The sequence below is a fragment of the Gavia stellata genome, chromosome 10, assembly GCF_030936135.1.
Source record: "Gavia stellata isolate bGavSte3 chromosome 10, bGavSte3.hap2, whole genome shotgun sequence".
Taxonomy (NCBI): Eukaryota; Metazoa; Chordata; class Aves; order Gaviiformes; family Gaviidae; genus Gavia; species Gavia stellata.
The window spans coordinates 5,698,093-5,723,190 of NC_082603.1; the positions used below are offsets into that span (position 1 = coordinate 5,698,093).

At 38.8% G+C, this 25,098-nt stretch overlaps 1 protein-coding gene across 3 annotated transcripts in view; it reads left to right on the plus strand.

Annotated features, from left to right (window-relative positions):
* RALGPS2 (Ral GEF with PH domain and SH3 binding motif 2) overlaps positions 1–24,541 on the plus strand; it is a 101,881-nt gene extending 77,340 nt beyond the window's left edge. For 2 of the 3 annotated variants that reach the window (XM_059821763.1, XM_059821764.1), the window contains exons 13-19: positions 6,022–6,076; positions 9,695–9,772; positions 11,341–11,446; positions 12,157–12,249; positions 20,436–20,541; positions 21,788–21,879; positions 24,167–24,541. In XM_059821763.1, the coding sequence (XP_059677746.1) occupies positions 6,022–6,076; positions 9,695–9,772; positions 11,341–11,446; positions 12,157–12,249; positions 20,436–20,541; positions 21,788–21,879; positions 24,167–24,196 (560 nt within the window). In that variant the 3' untranslated portion in view covers positions 24,197–24,541. The remainder of the gene's footprint in view (positions 1–6,021; positions 6,077–9,694; positions 9,773–11,340; positions 11,447–12,156; positions 12,250–20,435; positions 20,542–21,787; positions 21,880–24,166) is intronic. The other variant, XM_059821765.1, reaches the window with a different exon arrangement.
* The last annotated feature ends 557 nt before the right edge of the window (positions 24,542–25,098 follow it).

Here is a 25,098-nt window from a genome sequence, read left to right on the forward strand (position 1 = left end):
CCATTTTGCAATTGCTCTTACACCTAAGATAGGAAAAAGCCTTCCTGTTATGTAGTAAAGATCAACACAACTCTGGTTTTTTTTTTTTTATTCCTGTACAAGAGATTTTTAATTTTATTAGCAATGAAGAAAACTAGGAAGATACTGGTTTGTGTCAAGTGGCTTCTTACCTAAACCCAAAACTTGGTAGAGCATTACTTAATAGAAAGGATTTATACTACCTAGGATTTGTTATTAAGTTTAACCTGAAGACCTGCTTGAGGTTGTTGGAAAAACTCAAATATTGAGTACGTACTTGAGAAGAATTTAAGAAGGTGATATATTTTTAAAGTACTGAATGAATGAAATATTTCCAGTTGAGGTGATAGTTAAATAGTGCACTTAATGTTTAAAAATAATTTGGCTAGGCATCTAACTTTTAGTAAGTTAAAAACAGTTCCTTTCACCTCTGTTTTGTTGGGGGGGGGGGGGGGGGATGTAATGTATATTCTTCTGCTTTTCAGGAAAGAGGTTTTTTAGTATCAGAACTTTTGTTGTGCAAAAGATCTTCTAGAGGTTTTTTTAGAATCTAAAAAAATCCTGTTAGATGTATTCTATATAGATGTTAAAGAGGGCTAGTCAAATGCTAAAATTCAACCTTTTCCAGGTTTTTGTTACAATTTTTTAAAATCTGTATAAGCATCAGTATAAATCTTAAATCAACAGCTGTGACGTTTGGCCCACTTTTTTCTAAATTAACATTGCTTTTAAAAGTGTAATTGGCAATTTCTGTATAGATTAAAATTTTAAATGAAACTTTTTGTTTATGAATCCCCCAAATTCGTTTAACTCTTGTAACTGAACTGATACTGTAACAAGGATTATCGCTTTCTGAAGGATGACATTTCAGCTCTTCTGCTCTTTGCATTTTTAAAAAACAACTCTAGCTTTTAGATCTTTCTGTATAGTACTTAGTACAGTGTTTGAAATGTAACTTTCTTAGCAAATCAAATATAGTTGCCATCAAAATGTCATTTCAGGCAAAATTTTAACGTATCAACCTATTTTAACTATAAAAAATTACTTCATAATATGGTATTGTTAGTGAGTTCTAATTTTGTGGGTTTCTATCACGTGGGCCTCAATCAAGTAGACCTCTAGTCGTACTGAAGTTGCACCACTTGTTAATATAAAGCTAAATGCGTGCAGTAATAAGGAAATAAGTAAGACTTTTAATTGTCCCTAATAACTTCAGTGTTGGCTGGATGACTAGGGCAAACAGGAATTACTGCACCATTTTGCAGAACGTACTGCTCCAAGTAGCAACAAGGACAATTTCAATGACGTGCAAGGAAAATTTTTTTCACATGCAGGTTGTGAAACACAGTAACAGATTGCTCGGAGAGATTGTAGACACTGCATCCTTGAAGAACGTGACTAGATGAGGCCGTCAGCAATCTGATCGCCAAGTTAGGTTTGAGTAGACGTGGAACTTCGGGACATGGTTTATTGGCCATGGTGGTGCTGGGTTAATGGTTGGACTTTATGATCTTATAGGTCTTTTCCAACCTTAATGATTCTGTGTGTGATTCTGTGTGAGTAGGATGTTGGACCAGATAACCTTCCAAGGTCCCTTCCAGGCAGAATTATTACAAAATTCTTAAGTAGGCTAACTGAACAAATAGGAGACATTCTCTTTTTGGACATGTCTGGATCAGGCCTTCTTAGAAACAACCCAGTATGGCAGGTCCTGGACTACTACATTTGCTTAGAATAATGCAGTCTGCGCCTTAGTTTGATGCGAGTGCACCTAATAGTAGCATCAGTTATTCACTTCCTGTTCATGCCATTCTCTCATTTGTGCTCCTTGGTGTTTAAATGGCTCAAGAAATTCACTCTTGTCTTCGCAACAGTCCAGGATGCTGGATTCCCTTTCTTAAGAAATCATCATGCTGAGAAATAATCATACTTGAAACCTACTTTCCTAATTGTCATTCCATCTGCTAAAAGGATTACAGAACTTTAAGATCTTACTATAAGATATTCCACTATAAACAGTCTTCCTCAAAGACAGTCAGCTGGGAGGTCTTACCCAAAATACCTGCTTAAAGTTGTCTCTGAATTCTATTACATCTGATTCTGTCTCTGCATCCCCAAACCACATTACTTGTTTGTTTGAAGACACTTTGCACATTGCCTTACAGAGAATGCAGCTGTGTTTTTGTTTGGATGAAATAAAACATTGAGCTTTTCACTGTGATGTGGATGTAGAATTTGCTGAAAATATTAAGTGACAGTTGTTTCTACCAGGAAACTATAAACTTTGTTTTGGGATTTTGCAAAGACTTCTACCATAACAGCAGGCTCCATCTGGATAGGTTACTCCAGCTGGTTACTCCAGTTTTGTCTGGGATACTTCATGATCTGTCTGGTGGTATTCCTCTATAAAAGTGCATAGAACAATCACAGAATCACTAAGGTTGGAAAAGACCTGTAAGATCATCAAGTCCAACCATAAAAAAAAAACCACACAAAAAAATACCAAAACCACCCACAAACCACAAAATACACCACAACCCACACCAAAACAACCCACCCACACCACACAGCACCATGCCCATCAAGTCACATCCCACAATGCCACATCCACATGCTCCTTGAATACCTCCAGAGAGGGTGACTCTACCACCTCCCTGGGCAGCCTGTTCCAATGTTTCACTACTCTCTCAGTAAAGAACTTTTTCCTAATATCCAGCCTGAACCTCCCCTGGCGCAACTTGAGGCCATTTCCTCTAGTCCTGTCACTCGTCACTTGGGAGAAGAGGCCAACACCCACCTCTCTGCAACCTCCTTTCAGGTAGTTGTAGAGAGCGATAAGGTCTCCCCTCAGCCGCCTCTTCTCCAGGCTAAACAACCCCAGCTCCCTCAGCCGCTCCTCATCAGACTTGTGCTCCAGACCCCTCACCAGCTCCGTCGCCCTTCTCTGGACACGCTCCAGCACCTCAATGTCCTTCTTGTAGTGAGGGGCCCAAAACTGAACACAGGATTCGAGGTGCGGCCTCACCAGCGCCGAGTACAGGGGCACGATCACCTCCCTACTGCTGCTGGCCACACTATTTCTGATACAGGCCAGGATGCCGTTGGCCTTCTTGGCCACCTGGGCACACTGCTGGCTCATATTCAGCCGGCTGTCAATCAACACCCCCAGGCCCTTTTCTGCAGGGCAGCTTTCCAGCCACTCGTCCCCAAGCCTGTAGCGTTGTCTGGGGTTGTTGTGCCCAAAGTGTAGAACCTGGCACTTGGCCTTATTGAACCTCATCCAGTTGGTCTGGGCCCATCGATCCAGCCTGTCCAGATCCCTCTGCAGAGCCTTCCTACCCTCAAGCAGATCGACACTCCCGCCCAACTTGGTGTCGTCTGCAAACTTGCTGAGGGAGCACTCTATCCCCTCATCCAGATCATCGATAAAGATATTAAACAAGACCAGCCCCAAAACTGAGCCCTGGGGGACTCCGCTTGTGACCGGCCGCCAGCTGGATTTCACCCCATTCACCACAACTCTCTGGGCTCGGCCATCCAGCCAGTTTTTTACCCAGCGAAGAGTGTACCTGTCTAAACCATGGGCCGCCAGCTTCTCCAGGAGAATACTGTGGGGAACAGTGTCAAAGGCTTTGCTGAAGTCCAGGTAGACAACATCAACAGCCTTTCCCTCATCCACTAGGCAGGTCACCTGGTCATAGAAGGAGATCAGGTTGGTCAAGCAGGACCTGCCTTTCATGAACCCGTGCTGGCTGGGCCTGATCCCTTGGTTATCCCGCACGTGTCCCGTGAGCGCCCTCAAGATGAGCCTCTCCATAACCTTCCCCGGCACCGAGGTCAGGCTGACAGGCCTGTAGTTCCCTGGATCCTCCTTCCGGCCCTTCTTGTAGATGGGTGTCACATTGGCAATCCTCCAGTCGTCCAGGACCTTCCCTGTTAACCAGGACTGCTGATAAATGATGGAGAGCGGCTTGGCAAGCTCCTCCGCCAGCTCCCTCAGCACCCTTGGGTGGATGTTCGGTCCACATATTCTCTTACCTTTCCATGGTGCAGGTCAGATGTAAACTGTGCTGAACAGAACTTCTGATTATTTTTATAGTCACTTCTTGCTTACCTGCATTGTGGCACCAGAATGACTGTTTGCTGATAGATAGAATTTGTGCAGACAGTCACTTGAAGTAAGAACACTTACTCAGCTGTAGTAACTGTGGCTCTTGAATACGTTGTCCTCACAGCTACAGAGGAAGTGTAAGTCACAGAAGTATAAGTAACTGTACTTTTCTTTTATGGGCAAGCTACCTGCTGCTGTAACTTTTTAAGCAGTTGAACCCTTAAGGATGAATGATCTGAGAATGTAAGTACTAAAATCTTAAAGACACTTCTAGAAAATAATTAGTCACCTGTTGAGTATTGTACTCTTGCAGACCTTTATGCCTAGCTTAAGAGCCAGTAGTAGCTCCGCTGGAACATTGCTTTTATATGTCTCTTAGCTTCTTCCACTATACAAGTCCCTTTTACAATAATGTTAGTGTGAACCAGGTTAAGACCTTCCTTTAAGAAAAGTTCAGGATAAGCTGAGACCAAATTGTCTAGTATCCCTTAGAGATCATGTTAATATGAGGCTGTTGAGCTAATGTTTGGAAAAGAGGCATCCAAGTTGAATTGGCTGGCAGATAAAGACATGCATTTTTCTCTTGGATTTTGCACAGAGAGAACTTCAGTCCATGCTGGGATTTTCATGGCTCTTGGCTGGAATTACCCCTGCTGTGTATGACTTTTTATTGCCTCTGTCTTTTTACTGTGTTTACTCAGTGGATAGCCAGACTTACCTTTGTACAGATTATCTTTATTCTTCAGAGCACCACTGTTCCCTGCTGCTTTTCTGTGTAAAATTACAGGGAACTTGTTCCCATTTTCAGCCTTTGTTTCTCTGTGGGAACCCTTAAGTAAGGTGCATTGATTCAGATTGTTTTTTTCAGGTTGTCTGAAAATCACTGTAAATCAATTCTTCCTTTTATATGTGGGTATTCAGGAGGCAGAGCAAACAAGCTGTCAAGTTGGTGTGCCAAAGGGTGGGCTTTTAGCGGTGACTGACATTGAATTAGGCTGAAACTGAGGAGCTGGGATTGTCTGGAGCCAAAAACACATGCTGGCTTGAAGTGGAGGGCAAGGATGGTAGCTGGTATGGGAAGCTGGTCTGGTCTGAAAGGTGAAGAGCTGGCAAGACAACAGGTTGAACATTGTTTGTAGTACAGTTAGTAACTGAAGTTACTGAGTGCTGTTAACAGTATTTGTATACTGATGTATATTTACTGATTTTTAAGAACGTTACAGGTAACACTACCTTGTGTCTGTATCTAAATACTAATTTTCAGGCTGATAGGATTTACTATAATTGTAAAGTTAGTATGTTATTTGTGGTCCTGCCATAAGTCAATGCATTAGATATTTGGATTTTGTGTTTTTCCTCTACTTTAAGTGTTTAAAATGAAATACTTGCAGTAGTATTGGGTTACTTTGTGAAGCACAGAAGGAGAGAAAGTCTGTTGTGGTCTCATATAGTGAGATAGCTTTAAAAAGCTGTTTAAGGCTTTTCAAATCAGCAAAGCCTTCTAATGTGTGGAGATCCAGCAATGAGTTTGTACTATCGTGAAGTTGCGCCTCTGTGTCAAGAGCATATATGATTTCATAAGGAGTTATTTAAATAAGTGACCTTTCTTTTTAAATACTTGTTGTGTTAATCAGACAAATCCGCATTTAGGATGTTCTTTAAATTTTGAAAATACCTCTCCTATTTATTAGTGCTCCTCTACCTCCAGTCCTTTCAAATCTCTACCTCAGTTTATGTGAAATTCCTGAAGCAAATGACAAAGTATTTTTATTGTAGTATTTTAGGGGAGTATTTTTTACATGTTTAATCTTAGCTATTCTGAGGAGAAACAGACGAAACAGTTGGGGTGTAGATGATGAAATAAACTATCATTCATTCTTATCTTTTTCAAGGTAGCAGTGATGGTTCTGAACTCAGTGAAGAGACTTCCTGGCCAGCATTTGAAAGGTAAGAAAAACTGCCACTCAAAAACTGCATTTATCTATTCAGATGTTGCTACTTACACTCTCTCACTTAGTCTTGAAAATGATGTTTTATTTTAGTGATCTATATGTGAGACTATTAATAAACTGTAGTAAGTTTACTGGATCTGCTAAAGCAGCAGAGAAGTAGCTTCTGCTTACTAGTAGTTAATAGGGCTTTGGTCTAATTGGACACTCCATCATTGCACACATTCTTCTAAATAGCTCAACCAGAGTACCATTAAACCCCAAATGACTCTTTGGTTTTATATATTTGCATATCCTGTGTATGCTACTCATGTGACCTATGGGATTTTCATTTTCCCCGAGACATTTCATCCATTCTTGGCTGCTTTGTTCTCGTCATTGACATAGTTACCATTTTGTCTCTCCCATCTACTCTTGCTTCGTTCTTACTTGCCCGCATTACATGGGAAAGCACAGTAATACCCCTTGCTAATGTCTGATTTTGTGGTTCAGGATTAATATCTTGCTCTTTAGCAAAACACCTGAAAATGGTCAGGTGACATTAACCATTTCGATCCTTTCCCATATTGTATTTAAGAATGCAGAAAAAGACTAACAGCTGTAGTTAATATAGTAGAAGTTGGAAATGTCATGTTTCCACAGCTCAGTAAGATGCGCCATACAGCACATAGTTTGCTTCCATAACTCAATTTCAGGTAATTCAGCTTCAGAATTGCCATGGATGACGTTTTCTACCATGCTATGAAAACGTGTTTGGTATAAATTTTTGTCAAAGAACTTTATAGTTGGGAACTGTTACCACAAACCTCATATTCTGCTTCAATTCATTGAAGCAGTTGAAGTTCTGCGTTACTTTTGGAAGAAATCTTTGAAAGTATCTCAGTGCCAAAGGTGAACTCTTTGATATCTCATGCTATAGATATGATTACATACATGAGGAAATGCCCTTATGATTCCATTAGGTAAGAAATAAGAACGTTGCATATGACCATAGAAAGAAAATCTGTAACTTCTATGTGCTTTGTGATGCAACCTGAACATTCAAAAGGTTTTCTTCTTGCTTTTCCTTTCCTGTTGCATTACGGAGTTAATCAAGTTCAGGTTATTTCTCAAAGCCAAAAAGTTACATGGGAAAGCCTTAGACAAAGTGGTGAACTGAGTGCTTTTACCTTAAATAGCACAAGAAACTTAAAAATTTTAGTAAGGTTCAGGCTTAAGCTCGTGGTTTTAGGGAATGGTAACACTCTCCAGAATTGTGTGGACTTCTGAGAGAAAGCAGAGGTTTTTCATCCCTGTCGTAATGAGAACTGGCTGGCACAGACTCCCCCCAGTTAAAAGGTTTGCTCCATGTCAGACAATTATGTCAGAAGATTCCTCTTCCTCCTGCAAATTCCAGTTGCCTTCAGTACTTTCCTCTCTCCTGAGAGCGCTCTTTGGGACCTCTGAACTTGCATGCTTTTGAGGGCGAGTTCTCTTGCCTGCTTCCAGGGGGAGGGATTGGGTTCCTTAGAGACATTCAAAACATCATGTGTGAAATTCCTAGAGATACGCAGCAACCTTGTGTCTGTTCCTTGGTTTATACGAAGACGAAGCATGTTTTGGAATTTAATAGGTAATACACTGAAAGGCAAATGTTAAAATTTAAGATAACTAGAGAGGGCGTCTCTCTAGTTTTGGTCTGTACAGTGGGTTTCCAGTCTTACAAAGGAGTTTTTAAGTGAGGGAGAAGCATTAGTTATCTGGAATTAACAGCTACTGGCAAAATTAGGATACTTCCATTGTTGTTAATGACTACTTCCTATGCAGTGTGAGTGGGAATTTGGTATTCCCCAGTGATTTAGGAACAGGATCTTTGGGTAGGAGGGGTTAAATCTGCATAATATGCCTAACAGGAAGTAATTAGATACTCCACACACAGATGCCCCAGGTAACAGAAGGAATTGTATCAAATATTCTTGTTTTTCCTGGCCCTCCTGTTGTTCGTAACTGGGAAATGTGGAAGGGATGATAACTAGAGTCACCGATTGTTTTTAAGTGCAACAGAAACTTAGTTTGAAACTGAGTAAGAGCTTTCAGCATTGGGGTGTCCCTTTAGGCTAATCAAAATTACTTGAAGCACTTCAATTCCATGTCCTGACAGTTACATCATGTTAAGGGCCGTATACTAAGTGACACTCAGTGTCATTGGTTGTCATCCTGAGTGTCTCTGAACAGATATCCCTGAAATAGCTTGAATGCAAGAGTGATAGCCTCCTTGTTATGCAAAAAAACCCAAGTTTAAAGGTAAAAAGAAAAAGTATTTCATTTGCATGCAAAATATATATACACATAAATATACAGCTTATCTTATGGTTTCCTTTCTTTCATCTTAATTATTGTTTTATTTGTCTATATCTTGAATGTATTTTAAAAATATTTAATAAATTCAAAGATACCAGTTATGTTGAAAAATCAAATGATGGCATATTCTGAAATAGATAAGTAGATAGTAATTCATTAGTATCTTTTTGATAATTTTTCCTGCAGCAAAGTCAATAGTTTGAGCCGGTTTAAAAACGAACAAAAAACCAAAAGCAAACAAACATTCTTGTTTAATGCTGCTGACCTTTACTGTCTCCCTTCTTTAAGACTGTTTTGTTTGCCTGCTGTATGCTACTCTGAGTTCAAATTGAAACATGACATTGCTACTTGGTTAGGTTTCCCATTCTGAGAAATAACAGCCCTGTCCAGCTAATACAAAGCCCTTCTCACAGGTGACAGATTGTTAGATTTATACTGTGTAGGAGATTTTGCCTGTAAAATTCTCATTATCTTGTACATAACTGCCTGCTTCTGCAGAATTAGAGCTGATTTTCAGTCTTTCAGTGTAATACAAGCAACTAGAAAAATGGATTAAAAAATAGGAGGTGAGGACAAAGTGCTTCTATTGACTGAAATGGAATTCAGGCAACTGAGGGATCTGGTCCAGAAAAACAAGGTTCAGTGAAGCAAAGCACTATTCAGAAGGCAGGTCTAGAACACAAGTCCTGGCTATGGATAACAGTATAGATCAGGGTAAGGACTCTAAAATGTGAAGTGTGTATGTGAAGTTTAAAACTGGTATGAACTGGAGAATTGAAATGTTGCCTAGCTTACTTCACTGTTATTTTAATAGAACAGTATTTTAAGCAGTGTCAGTCATATTTTGATAGTGCTTTTGATTCCTTTCAGCCCAACAGTTTGTATGTGTGCATACTCATAAAATTTGAATAATTTTTTGGTAGTAACATCTGTAGAGTTTAAAGACATACAAGTTTTATTAGTATGGTTCCTTTACATTGATTTAGTCTCTAAGAACTAAATGCAGACTTTGCTCTCAAAATGTATTATTCTTCAGTGCCAGTAAAACACTGCAGTATTATGATTACTGACAAAGATAACATCTGATGAAACAAGAAACGTGGTATCCACTCCTGCATGCATTTTTCTAAATAAAATTATCCTCTGTTTCTTATGTGGAGGAAGTGGCTTTGTGATACACACACAAAAAAAAATATACTATGCTGTTTTAGCAGTCATGCTGTTTGTGTGAATAAAAGTATATGTAATACGTACAATTTATAATGGAATCCAACAGGAACAGGTTGTACCATTCTCTCGGTCCGGGGACAAGAGTGTCACGAAATGGCTATCGAGGCCACATGAAGGCCAGCAGGTACAATCCCCACTGCACACAGAGGTGTCAAACTTTCCCTCTGGTGTTGGTGATTTGGTTTGGTTTAATAATTAAGTGGGTGTGTTCTGATGTTATCTTTCTAACTTACGTGTCAAAATAAAGGTAGAGACCTTTTTCTTCAGACTTAAAGCTTTCCTCATCTATGACTTAATCTGTATCACCATAAGGGCTTTTGTTCATTCTGGTCTGCAAATCCAAATTCTGAACCGCTAGATCTTTATATGAAGGCTTAAAGATGCTTGACCAGAGGTAGCTTTTTAACTGCCCACCACTGCGTAGCAGTGTTGGTAGTTCTCATGTGGACAACAGAGCTGCTTCTTGTGCTAATGGATGGCATTCAAGATGTTTTCTTTGCTGGCAGTTCTGTATTAAATTTCTTTTCCCCTCTTCCCTGAAATAAGAAATATGGCTAAAATGAGTAACACATTAAAATTAGCCCCAATTCATTATATATAGTATTATTTGCAAGCTGACATAGTAATATAACAGATTATTCTGATTAATTAAAGTACAAATTCTGTCTCCAGCTGCGAGGCACTGTAGTTGGAAAGAGATGGCCATTAACAATGAAACTTTTTTGTGTCAAGAAGCAAGCATTGTCTCACTGAATTAAACTCATGTTCACATCTGTCAGTGTCCAAAATTGTCTCCATATCATCATCCTCAGTAGGTGCTGCAATGAAAATGTTTGCTAGATTTCCAATTTACTTTGAACATTCATGAATGTTAGGATGGATGAAACAGCAAGTCCTGGCTTACTTCAAAACGAGTTTCAGGTGCTGTTCAATTTCTTGGCTTTTCTAAAAAGCTGCTGGGTTCAGCAATTTAGTTATACGGTCTGATTGACATTTACTGAAATCATTTCTGTTCTAACTTTTTTTGATTGAGAATGTTTTGTAAGCCTGTCAGCTTTGTAATTTTATAAAGCTAAGTTTTCTTTTCAGAGTGCTGTACCTGGCATTTGTTTTGTCCCATTGCTCTTAGATCCTACATAGGGCAGATGATCAGCAGAGTACCAGATGCATTAAAACACCTTAAAGCTGTGGTTTGGGTTTCTACTCTTTATTACTGCTCCTGCCCACTCTTCTTGCTTTCAGAAATTTTAAAGGTTGTGCATGTTTGAGCTGTGCTTCGTTTTTGATGTGCTAATGATTCCGGTGTTTCTAACAAAAAAATACTCAGTCTTTCTTGCAAGGGCTGAAGGAGAGGTTTTAACACAAACAGCAACAGTATGAATGTACTTCAAACGTTTGCTTTTTAAAATTAATTGTTCTTGTATTTCAGTTGTGTCTTGAGTTTTAATTTTTTTAATTAAGGATTACCTGCTTGGCTAATTAATTTTTCTGATCACTTTTGCTTGTGAGTATAAATTCCACAACAGCAATTCCTTGTAACAGCCAAAGTCTTTTTCCACAATGAAGTCCAATAAATAAAAAGTTGACATTTCTAAATTAAAATACAGATGTCTGCATTAGTTTGTGGTAATGATTGGAAAACTACTTTAGGAAAAATATTTTTTCACACAAATGTTCACATGCTCCTTTCAGCTCCCTAGAATCTGAAGATTTGGCTGTTCATTTGTATCCAGGAGCAGTTACTATTCAAGGTGTTCTCAGGAGGAAGACTTTGCTGAAAGAAGGCAAAAAACCTACAGTAAGATTTTTAATTCATTTTTTCATAATCCTCCTTTACCCAGTTATAAATACAACAAAATGGCCATTGTGCAACTAATTCAAGTGTCTGAAATCTCCTCTGCCATTAGGGTCACTGCTAGAGTTTGCATTCTTCTGTTTGGTGGATTTATTCAGTTTATAAAGCTACATGCATAATCTAGGGAGTAGAAGTGTAACGCTACATAAAACTTCTTATAATTACTGATGGCTTCAGAAGACAGGAGCATGTTTTGTCTTCCTGAATAGTAGGTAGATACTAATAATTTATCAATAGATAATAACCCTTAGCATTTGCATTGCAAATGCATGATTAGGAATTAAAAATCAAAATACATATTCATGCCAATAGGGCATACCTTATGGCAGTACATAAAATGGAAAAGGGACAAATGTCCTCTAACTCGATGAAGTGTTCAGTAAGGGTTGCTGAAAGCATGGAGTAAGATGCAGAAAATTTTTCTCAGATTAGTGAGGAAAGGCACATGTTCTTTCTGCTTCCTAGGTTTTTAATGCGTTCGTAGGCCTACACAAATAACCAGAAACAGCAGCTTTAGAAACATGGCTGATGGTTTGGCTGGACAGTTAGTGCTGTCATGTTCTTGCAGGATGATGCCTGCTATTTTACAGCTCAATAGTACGAAACATTTTGCTTATCTGTTGCACTTCTGTTTTTTTCTCTTTTCTGTCTAGGTAGCATCTTGGACAAAATACTGGGTAGCATTGTGTGGAACCCAACTGTTTTACTACGCTGCAAAATCTCTGAAGGCTACAGAGAGAAAACATGTATGTAAAACACGCATATTCCAGTATCATCTGCCAAAATTAAAATGTGATTTCCTGATGTAAACACTGAGAGTAGTTAGGACTTGCATGATTTCTAGTCAACACTGTCCTGTCTTTCAGTCAGTCACCTCATATGAATATGCCCTTGTCGTGGTTTAGTCCCAGCCGGCAGCTAAGCACCACACAGCCGCTCACTCACTCCCCCCAGGTGGGATGGGGGAGAGAATCAGAAGAGTAAAAGTGAGAAAACTCGTGGGTTGAGATAAAGACAGTTTATTAGGTAAAGCAAAAGCCGTGCAAGGAAGCAAAGCAAAACAAGGAATTCATTAACCACTTCCCATCGGCAGGCAGGTGTTCAGCTATCTGCAGGAAAGCAGGGCTCCATCACATGTAACAGTTGCTTGGGAAGACAAACGCCATTACTCCGAATGTCCCCCCTTTCCTCCTTCTTCCCCCAGCTTTATATGCTGAGCATGACGTCATATGGTATGGGATATCCCTTGGGTCAGTTGGGGTCAGCTGTCCCAGTTGTGTGCCTCCCAACTTCTTGTGCACCCCCAGCCTACTCGCTGGTGGGGTGGGGTGAGGAGCAGAAAAGGCTTCGACTCTGTGTAAGCACTGCTCAGCAGTAAGTAAAACATCCCTGCTTTATCAACGTTGTTTCCAGCGCAAATCCAACACACAGCGCCATACTAGCTGCTATGAAGAAAGTTAACTCTATCCCAGCCAAAACCAGCACAGCCCTAATGGAAATATCATGCATGTTTATGCGCTACATCAAGAACATCTGCTTTGCACATGCCATGGGTCTCTTTGAATTTGTTGGTCTATAAGGAAGGGAACTATGTCATTGAGTCTGCTTTTCTAAGGTAGAAGTAATATCTTTTGATGATCTCAGAGTCTTGCAACAGTTTGTTGCTACTTGAAATCCAAACGAGCATTGATGTGGAAAGACTGAGAAGTCACTACATATGACATTAAACATGTACGGATTTACTCTCTCTTTCTGTTTAATCCTGTAATCCGTTAACTACAATGGAGTACAAAACACTTCATGTGTTAAGCAGAGAGCTAGCATATCATATGATGCTTGCTTTCCTTTTATTTGCTGCAACTTTATTTGAAAGAAGCTAAAATACTTTGCTTATGTGGGGAAGTAGTAAAAGGTTTTTCTATAGATGTTCCAGGGTTGTTGAGATGTGCGTAGTTCCTGTTTTCACTGGTTAATTATAATGGAAGAGGATGCTGCCAGAGATTCTCTTAAGAAACTGAGTAAAATTTGAGATACTTGGATCTTTTTCTGAGTTCATTCACTACTCGGAACCATTACTTACAGTTGCCTTCGCCAGTGTTTCAGTTTAATTTATGACAACTGTCACTGAAAAACATTTGCTTTGCGTAAAGTTATGTAATTTACAAGCTGAGGTGTGCTTCTAGAATCCTTGTAAGGGGACTATCTTATTTCTCTTTCGTGCAAAATACTGTTTTCTTATCCTAAAATTTTTACGGTTAGAGGGTAGAGATTTGAAACTTCAGATTTCTGATTAGTAGACTCCCAGATATTTGAATTTTCTCTGTGGAAAGTTTGTGTGTAGTGTTGTCTTAATCTACAAAAATATGGAGTATTTTCCACTTTTATTGCAAGTAGTTCATTAGGAAACAGTATTCTAATACTCAAAGTAGTTCAATAATAGCTAATTACTTGTAGAAATATTTGCATAGTTTCTTTGCCATCATCCATCTGCCCCATCCCTACTAGCTTTGATTGCTTAGGTGAAATCGAAACTGATCCTGCTTTATTTGTCTTGCCAGTTAAGACAATACTAGCCCAGACCAAAGGCCTGTTAGCCTAGCATCCTGTCTCCGGGGTGTCTTTAGAGAAGCATATGTGTTTGGACGCATTTGCCTCTGGTATCGGTGAAAACCTTACGGAAGGAGTCTGTCTCATTAAAAGTAAAGTTAGTTAGAAAGAGCAGACTTGTAAACTACTGTGAGCAGAAATGCAAAGTATTAAAGCAAAAGGAAAAGAGAGAACCAAGAGAGCTGGCATTATGTCACTAACATTTGCGTGTTTTTTCTGGAAACATTGAGAAATAGAAAAGAATTTTTTGTAATGTCAGACTTTGTGCTCCTGTTACTGATGTGATGCCTTTAGGCTTTATGCCAAAATTGCATTTTGTTTTCTATTAAGAATAGAATATGCATTAAGTCTCTCTTGTCCACTGTCTGTCCAAGTACTGAATGATGTAAGACTTTACCATACTTGTACCTATTCAATCAAAAGCTTATTCAGTATTGTGTATAAATATTTTAAAACAATCTAAATAACATACGGGCTTAGAAAACTTGGAAAAATTGCATAGCTGGTAATTTTATTGTTTGGAAATTAAGTATATTGAATTTTTATGTGGTCCATTTGCTTATATGTTTCCTTCAGAATTACAATTTTAATCATTTACATGGTCTTGCCCTTCCTTTAGGAAAACTAAATGAAGTAAAAAGGCAGCAGATGTAAACATTCAAGTCTGGTATCTGATCCTCTTGAGTCTCTGTTACTGCAAAAGCCTTTACTTTTGTCTTGAAATGCAGTCATATCCATTTAGAATGCTCTCACAAAAATTATTTTCTGAACTTACTGAATTGACTTTTAATATTCCCCAAGTCACTGATGTCTTGTGTTACCTACAACAACTAAACTACTAGTGAACAGAGACTAGTGTCTAAGAAGCTAAAATCTGTCTCGCATCCTTATGTTCTCGTGTTTATTTGTCCAAGGATGCGCCAGCAGACCAACAACGAAGTTTGCAGATAGAGGCTGGGAGACATTCAAATCCATAATGCTGGCAGGGTTATCCATCAGAAGCCTCCCAGTATTATAGCTTGCGAATGCTGAGTGGAGTTTGAGCAATGTAGTTCCCAGGAAAGGGAGGTAGAGGAGCAGTAGTAAAAAGCAGTGACTGCTAGAGCAAATTTATTTTTTTAACAGTTGGCTCTGTGGAATTGGACAGAACTATCCAGCACAACCTTGGATTTGTCTGTACGCAGCTGATGTCTTGCTTTTAGCTTGTTAGGGCAGTGAACTTATTTTGTTCTGTTTGTGGATGCAAAGTGTGTTTATGAAGCTCAGGTCTCTGATTTGGTTTCCCAGGTGCAGTCATGCTTAAATAATGTAATACCTATTAGCTATGGTTTGGATTGTTTTTTATTTAAACAAATAGTTCACAGTGAATGCACACGTACTTCTGCTCCAAAGGTTATTATAACACAGAGTATAATCTTTACGCTGAAATTAAGGTGGAAGATAATCTGGTAATTGCTGTGGGAGGCTGAGGTTGGGAGCTTAGGGGGAGAGGCTCTAGTTTATTAAACAGCCTAATAATAGGTGGTCAGTAACTTTGTCCAGCTAGTCTACCTGTGTACTTTTAGCCTAGCCATTGGTGGCTTAGATTTCCATCCATTTCACTGCAGGGTTATTGTACAAAGCCTCAGCTTTTGTTCTGGAGTCTGTAAAGATGACTTGTCAAGTATCATGTTTCAGTTTGCATATGGTTGCATTTTCAGAAGGAAAGTTAATCAAGAGAGAATAAACTGTAGATGGTCAACCATTTGTAGATAGCTAGTGCATGAGTGTAAGTTCACTGTTCAAACGCTGTCCAGTTATATTCCTAAGAGGTCCATTCTGCAAAATAAAGAGATTTTATGCTAGATCTAGGTTTGGTTTTGTTACTCTCCAGATTACATGGATAAAAAGGATGATGCTGTCTACTTTGAAGCAGGTTTCTTTTTCAAAGATTGATACATTTGAGACTTACCTAGGTAAAATATTGCAAGCATCTTCTGGAGCCATGTAAACATCTGTCTTTTCAGCTTCCTTTCTCAAGGCCTCTGTGACATGGAAAGGAACGCTGGCAATGAAAAAGTCAGTCTGCTATATAAAGTTTCCTGGCTAGAGCTCTCATGGTAAATGTGTCTTGATTACAGGCATGCTTTTGACCATTCTGCTGCTGCTATTGCTTCAGGCAGCTGAGACTGAGGCCTTGGAATGCACCAACACTCAGCACTCTTCCAGGCTTATAATAGCCAACCTCTCTGGAAAATTACCTCATAAAAATCCCAGTGTAATCCAGCAAAAAGGACAAGAAATCCCCTCCCTTTTAGACATGGGCAAGCCAGCTCTTCTCATGCCTATGGTCAAAAACCAAGGAGTGCGTCCAGTGTAGCGTGTATTCTAGATGTGAATCTGGTCCAAAAGAAGAGGATGCTGTAGACACCTGGAGGTGACAAATTTTCTTGTGCTGTATATACTAAGAAAGACTACTAAATATAATGAGCTTTGTGTTTTAAATAGTGAACAGGTTTCAGTTATTGCTAGAGTAATGGAAAATTGGCTATAATGAGCATGTGAACTTCAGAACCCAGAGATGTGATACAGGAGAATCTGAGAGGAACGTGCGTAGAATGCTTAATGAAATGGTACCTACAAACAAGCTTCTGTGATAAAACTATAGCACTTGCACACCTTTAGAAAAGGACAATAGTAAAAATAGCCAACTTAAAATTAGTCTAAAAGGAAACATTCACCCTGAAAAATGTGCGTACACCCATAAAAAAACCTGTTCATAGGGATTGGGCTGGAAAAATCTTGCCAATTTCTGTGACAACATAGCATGCATGAGGGATTTTTCCATGTTTGTAGGTACTTGGAAAAGCAACAGAGACATTTTGAGCCTTCATGTTCGAGCATGAACCCTTGTTCATTCCAAGCCTTCCATCGCATGTTATATTCGGAATTAGTCCCATTTATTGGTACTCCAGAAAACTTGGTAGTTGTTGCTCAGGCACTTTCACTGAAATACCCTGATAAAGAATGCTGTCATTCTAGGAAGTATGTTCAGCCACCGAGAAAATGATTTGAATATTAGAAAGCTGTAAATTCTCAACAGGAGATGAGGAGGAGGGGATTTGTAGGTGCCAAAAGGTTGGAGTGAAAAGTCTGTTTGCAGATTAATTCAGAGTTTGTGATCAAAGATTTATGTATAAATGCCTTTGAGCTCAGAACAACAACAGAATTTAGTTATGTGAAGCCTAGCACCAGAGCTGTGTGGTTTTTCTGTGTGTACAATAAGAGTGTCATTCCAGTGGCCTGTATAAATAAAGCAAAGAGGAACGTTAAATTACAATGAAGCTTTCATTCCCTTCATGTTAACAAAGCAGACTTGCTGTTAGCAAGGCTCTATGCATCAGTGGAGAATGAACTGCCCTGGGGGACTATGTAAACACGGAATACAAATCCAGCTGTGCAAAGGGATGGAAAACTGACATGTGTTTCAAGTGATGACGGATTGATGCTGGCAGGAAACACTTTCCTTGTGTGAAGCTTTTTACCTTTTTGGAGAAGTACCATGATTAAGTAATTGTTTTGAATAACATGAAAAGACAAGCAAGCTCTGGCAGTTTTGATTGCGTGGTAATTTCACATATTGTATACCTACTGTTATAATACATATAACTAAGATAGGAAAGTGCAAATGTACCATTTTCATGAAAGTTTAGAAATGAGTGCAGTTCGAGGTACATTGTTGATCTGTAACCTATTAAAACTGCTTTGTGACTCAAATTTCCACCTATGTGAAAATGACCTATTAATGCTTGGTAGGACTACTTGGAAGTTTGCATTTTGCAGATCCCTTGTAAGTGCAAGTTGTGTCATGTTATTTTTCGAGACAGTATCTTCAGTTGTCCATAGCAAGTCCTGAATATATACTTTCTTTTTTTTAAGAACTCATGAGCTATATCCTTATTTTATTCCCTTTCCCTCTCTTTACTCCTTCTTTCAGATAAAATTCCTTAGTGTTTTTCATTACTGACTGGAATCTTCAAAGAAATTATAGTTTCTATTTGGAAAGAAGTTATGTTATCCAGCCCTCACTGTAATGAAATGTTGTCTGATACAGCTTTATAATGTACTTCCTCTTCTTATGAGGTGTTACCAAATCTGTCCACCTCCCAAAGGCAGTAGAATCATAGAATAGTTTGGGTTGGAAGGCACCTTTAAAGGTCATCTAGTCCAACCACCCCTGCAATGAGCAGGGATATCTTCAGCTGGGTCAGGTTGCTCAGCACCCCATCCAGCCTGACCTTGAATGCTTCCAGGTAGAGTTACTTAACTTTAGTATATGTGCTTCTACAGGTTTTATGAGGAACAGCCTTTTCCCATGTCTTTACCCATAATAATATCAAAAAAAAGGCATCCATTTTGAAGTTTGGCAGGCAAGTCTTTCCTAAGAACAGTCATCATCACTTTTACGCTTAAGCTATCTGTACAAGCATCCCTTCAAGGTTTCCAAACTTTTATATTTCCACTGATGTTACGCAGATGTCAGCTGAACATGACTGGTAGGAACTTGTGATGGAATGGTTCCTGCAAGTGTAACTATAGCGACATAAAGAGGACAGTACACAGATGATGAACTCAAAAGTTTGTAAGATACAGAGAGGCTGGACTCTTCAATTATTTTGAACTTGGTTCAAATACTTTTTGTTTCAAATATTGGTCTAACACTTGTTCATTTAAAGTTCTAACGTATTTTAAACTGAGGTTTAAAACGTAGCCTGTTGCGCAAGTCCCAGACAGATAAACTTATCTGGACGTTCAAGGTCTCCAGTTAATCTGTGGCATAGAGTAGAATAACTAACATTAGACTTGCACTGGAATTTTATTTATAAAGTAATTATATTACCATATAGAGAATATTATTATAAACTCTCACTTTGCTTGCGATACCCTCAAACTTATTAGCAAGAGTGCTTCCTTTTGCTGAACCAGAGTTCTAGATTTGTAATGGTAAAGCAGTGTTTCTGAAATGAAACAGAAGACATTTGATGCTTAACGTTGCAAATATGCTATGTGGCATTAGTATGAAGAATGAAAGTATTCTAGAACTATAAATTCATTTTAATGTCTTAAAATGTCCCCGAGATTGTTTTATCTTTATTGTTTCTAATAATGTAATTAAAGAGAGGTCAAAATTACTGTCCTAATGCAGAGGTTAGAATAAGGATTTCACAAGACAGGTGGAAGACACATCTGACAGGGACCAGCACATAGCAGAGTTGGACCTTCTGTGCAGAGAAGTGACATGAAGCACTGCAGAGGATAAGAGTGCTAGGATTGATGAAAAAAGTCTGTGTCGGACCCGTGAATGTGGGAAGAGGAGATCTGGCAACTGAAGACTTGAGAGAAACGGAATGGATTAGGTATCGGGGAGCAAATGGGACTGCCTGAGCAAGTAAGGAGAGGTGAATTGTGAGGGTCTACTAATATATAAGCAAGGAGACTGGGGAGAAGGAAGCTTGTGGTTTGGAAATGAGTTGGATTTAATGGGCGAGTAGCCTGGAACTGAGAGAAGCAGCCTGAGAAGTAGAAAATAATACTGACCAGGTGAATGAAAAAGAGAGTGGGACCAAGGAGCTGTCAGGAGAGGGGCTAGTGTAGCAGAGACAGGTATTGTGCTTAGAAGAGGCCTAAGTTATATGTTAGTGTGTAAGTAACACCTTGAACAGGAAAACCCCATCGGTTTGAACATCTTGTCGATAAACGAGCACGTTATGTTCTGCGCACTTGTTTATTGAATCTACACCCTCGTTTAATCCATTTCATTCATCAGGTCATAATATTTAATTATACAGTTGTGTTGCCTTGTCCACAGGACTCATGTTATGTGTAATTACAGACTATTATAATAATTAATACATGTTAACTTCGAATAATTATGGCACAGACAAGTTTAATTCTTCTGTTTGTTAACAGTGGCAGGATTAGCTTTGCATGTGTTAATGCACTTTTTTGAACTATAGTATATGTACATGTGTGCAAGAATGCGGTGAGGAATGCTATTGTATTCATACAGTGCAGTTTAGATGTCTGTCGACACATTTGGGGGGATTGTGATATTCCTTTTAATTTGTTTTGAATATCATTCATTGTGGTAAGCTCTGTTCACTAATTCCATATAAAATTCATAAACTTTCTTAACTTTATGAAGTGCTACGCTTCCTTTGAAGTTATTCTGTGTCTTTAACAGTGTCACTGAGAAGAACTGCCCTTTTGAATACTTGTTCTTTGCAGTCAGTCTGGCTAAAGCTGCTTGTTTTACTTTAGTTTGCATCTCTGCTTGTATTTTCAGTTCAAATCCACACCGAGTAAGAATGTGTCAGTGGTGGGCTGGATGGTGATGATGGCAGATGACCCTGAGCATCCAGATCTCTTCTTATTGACTGATTCTGAGAAGGGTAAGCAATGCTAGGACCAAGAGTGCAGTGATTCCCCGAATAAACATTTGCTTTGCTGAGGTATTCATAAGCAACTAAATGAAATTGGAAGGATGTTACCTTTCACTTATGCATCTGCTCTCCAACATGTCACGTTTGCCTTTAGAATGCCTTGGGAACAGTTGTCCATGGAGAATCCTTAAAGTCTTCATTAAGTTCCAAGAACTCTCCAAACTCTAACAACTCCAGTTGTGATTTTTATTGGAAGTATTCATCTGCATTCTTTTAAACTATATTTAGATCACTCAGAGGCATTTTCACATATGTGAAAATGTAAGTAAGAATAAAAAAGTTCAATATTCAGCTAACAGTAGGTGCTTGACCAGTCCCCTCTCCTCTCCAAATGAAAAACAAAACCCACACCAAACCATCTGTTCAAATATAGTGCTATTACCAGGAAAAAAAACCCCTAAGAGATCTTGACTGTTTGGCAGAGAAGCCTTGATTTCCATTACTCCAACGTAGCACCTTGGTTTCAGTTTAAACTGTGAAGAAATTGTTTCTTTTCCATAGCACTTCAGACTATGCAGAAAGAGCATCATTAGAAGTTCTGATAAAGGAGCTTAACATTATTTATTGCTTTCTCTATTTCAAGTCTTAGTACATTTTATTTCTGAGCATCTATTCTAGCACCACTGATACATGGTGTAAATTGTGAATGCTTGTCGACTTAAGCTCAGCAGCAGCAACCTGAAATGTTTCTGTAATACTTGGCCTTTCTGAACCCAAGCAAGCACTGTATAACACCAGACACTGAAAATACTAGTCTGAAATGTATGAATATGTTTAGGAACAATTTTCAAATATTTTCAAATGTAGCTAGTTTCTAGAGTGCATTTCAGTGCTTTCTTGCACTTCATTTAAAAAATTATGAAATTATATTATAAACAAATTGCAATAATGGCAATGAACAAAAACATTTCTGTTGTATGGTTCTGAGAAATGTTTTGTTCTTTCCAAGTTGACACTGGTGTTAGTTGAAATCTAGAATGTTGGAAAAGACAACAGGCGAGCTGAAACTTCTCTCACACTAGGTCAAACAATTAAGTTGCACCTATGCCAGACAAAGTGTAAAGTTATATGAACCTTCTGCTATTAAATCTTTTCATAATGTTTTAATTTAGAGTTACTTGAATATGGGTAGGATTTAAGTGTATAGTACTGTTTGTGTTTCTTTATCAGTTTTTTCTCTCCCTTCCTCACTTAGGAAATTCATACAAATTTCAAGCTGGAAACAGAATGAATGCAATGCTGTGGTTTAAACACCTGAGTGCTGCCTGCCAAAGCAACAGACAACAGGTGAGAGCAAGGTGTTGCAAAGGAATATGAGCTGTTAAGAGCTCAGAACTGATAGATCTTCAAGATGACTGAGCTGTAACGGGTTGCTGTGTATGAAGAGAATTCTACTCTGAGCAGCCTGTACATCGATATCACATGCTTAGTGATTTGCCTTAGCTTTCCTGTTTGTCCCTTTGCAAACAAGTCCTCAGAGCTTCTGTGGTAATGAAGAAAGATTTGGGGCTATCTTGAGGCTAACTTAAAGCAATTGGGGAAATGGAAGGAATGCTCTAAAATATCTGTCCGAGTGGCAGTATTGTTGTCATTGCCCATTTTAAAAAGGCGATTTTACAGTTACAAAAAAAGTTGTAAACAGTAGCATTCAACATCAATTCCAGATCACTCTCGCGTAGTGCCATTTTGTCAGGTCTCGGGCATGCGTGTTTTCTGTTGTTTGTATGTATTTCTAAACTGTATAAAAAAAGTTTGGTCCTGGGTACATTTGGCAGACTTGGAAAGCAAAAGTAGAATTTTCCATGAATCAAAAAGGAAGATAAGACTACTCCAACCCCTATTAAATTCTGTTCCCATATAAATTCTTACTGACCTTTTTCATCGGCAAAATCCTTTTTAGGTTACCACTTTGTCTTCCTGAAATTTCCCTTTTGCTTTGCACATTTGTTTATGGAGTTCCCAGAGCAAAAGTACTACCTCAATTTCCAGATCCTTCTGTGCTTTCTTGGTCGGTTCTGCTTCTGAGAGAAATCTAAGGAGTAAGGAGGGTTGCAGAAGCTCCCTTGAAAGCATTTGAGACAGTGCAAAGGAGAGGAAACTACTCCTGGCTGGAGAATGTGGGAATAGTAGCAAATAGAGGCAAAGAGTTTGCAAGAAAGTGGTGACTTCCAGGCAAGCCTGAAAACTGCCCTCTGAGGACAGCTTTTATTCAATAAGGCTTAACAATACTATTTAATGCAAACTTGTTTAAAGCATTCAGCCCCTAGCTTGTGCAAAAACAGCAGGCTTAAGGATCTTGGTGGGGCCTCCTGTGGAAAATATGATAGCAAAGTGAAGATAAGTGTAGGAGATTTTAAAAGAAAAAAAGTAGGCGAGGATTAATGGAAAAAAAACCTACCACTAAGAGGCCAAAACCCCTGCTACCATAATTTGTTGCCTGTTTTCTGGCATGTTGCGTAGTTGTACTATATGGGTTCTTGCAGCACAGTTGCTCCCATAGAAGAAGCAGTGCTTCACACAAACATTAGGTTACAAAGGTTGGTTTACCAAGTGAGTGTAAAAAAAAAAAAAAAAAAAAAAAAAAAAAAAAAACAACAACCCACAAACAAAAAAAACCACCAAAAAAAACCTGTAAAGTTTTTCTCTTGATTGTGACTTGACTCTTGAGCAGTGCCTTCCCCAGAGACATGCCTTATGGTACTGTTTAAAATGGACGATCTTGTTTGCTTGTTAACAGTATGACTGCCTAAGAAAGATTGGATGTTTAAATGTGCTTGTGATAGACATCTACCCAGTTGAATAATACTGGGAACTATTTTAATAGATACTATTTTTAATTTTAATGGTGGAAATTTAGCCCAGTTGATCATTCTTGCTTCTACAGGCAAATGGGAAATGCAAAACAAGAAACGCTTGCTTCAAATCTTACCAAACTGGGTATTTATTGACAGTCATCGGGAATGTAGTGGCTCTTTAATAACCTGAGTAAACAAGAGATGTTGCTGTCAGGCAAATTCCTGATGGGGAGAAAATGGGGATATAAACTAATGTAATGCAAACTAGCTTTAATCTTCATGAAAGGGGTGATGTCTGTGGCAGGCATTCGGGTTTCCTATGGGAAAAGCCCAGGCAAGTGTTTATGCCTCGTTTTTTTAAATTAGTCTTAAAAATACTAGAGGGCCTACATCAATCACTGACCTGTGTGCCAAGAATTCTCTAGCTGGGACTCAAGTGAGAAGGTTCTGCTTGTGTAGTTTTGTGCTGAGATTTATCATGTTAAGGCTGTTTTGCCGACAACTTAAATCTTAAACGTCATCAAAATTAATAAGATCTGCGGCCCTATAATAAAATTATAAATGATGCAGCAGTTTAATATTTTGGTTATACCTGGGTTTTCTGCAGCTCTAAGTATATTTGTACTGCTGAATGATAGTTGCATTTCTCCTTCCTTTTTTAGAGACAGAATGAGTGTTAATGATGTGCATTTAAACAGGTGGCTAGTCTGTGAAACAGTGGACTGCAAGTAGCTACTACCCAAAGTAAAATCTGCTATTATTTATATTTTTGTCTTCAGGTTCCTGCCAACTTGATGACCTTTGAATAACAGGCTAATTCAAAACAAAAAAGGAACGATTTGAACCATCTCATAATTGAGAACGAGGTCCTGATGAAAAATGTGCCAGCTGTATTCTGTGCCAGAACAGAGCCTGTCAACTCGATCTCTGAACTCTGGAGCCCTGAACAAAACCACTAATGGCTGGGAAGTAGAGTCCCCCAAATTAAAAATGGAGTTGCAACATGAATTGCCATGGACTATGCTTTGTTGTATTCTCTGAACTGACCTGTGGAAACCACTGCCTTAAAGAGTGAAAGGAAAAACAACATGAAACACCAAATAGTGTGTGTGAAACTTCTGGCGGTGCTGTGCTTGAGTTAAATAGATTGTAGCTAGTTTGAGTTTCTTTTAACTTTATACTAATTTTGAAAATAATTCACCTTTTTAGGCATTCTTAAGAACACAAGTAAACTGGTATTTAAGAGTTGTATCAAAAGCTAAGTATGAACCGGGTAAAAGAGGTACTACACGTTCTAGAGATGTTGCTTAGACTATACCAGGAGTTCTCGATGGGAGCTTGACCCAGGCACACTTAGCCTGGAGCAATGTTATTTCTCTCAGACCTACAAGTATAAGAAATGTAACAACTGCAAGTTTAAAATAGCAGTAAGCTTGCAAACCTTAGTACTGTATGGGAGCCATATTCCCTACGAGTGGCACTTACACACCAAAATCTTTTTTTTGGTACGTTGTTACCTAATTCCTGGTTAAAAACGTAGTTCATGTGGTTTGGGTGGCCTGGGCGTGTGTGTGTGGAAGGGACAAAACTGAAAGCACTGTTGGGTCAGAACTGAGTGTTTTCTTCCCCTTTGTTTCTACGCCTGTCACTCTCCTACATACAAAGGTTGAATGACAAAAAAACCCGACACCTGGGTATAGCTCACTGAGAC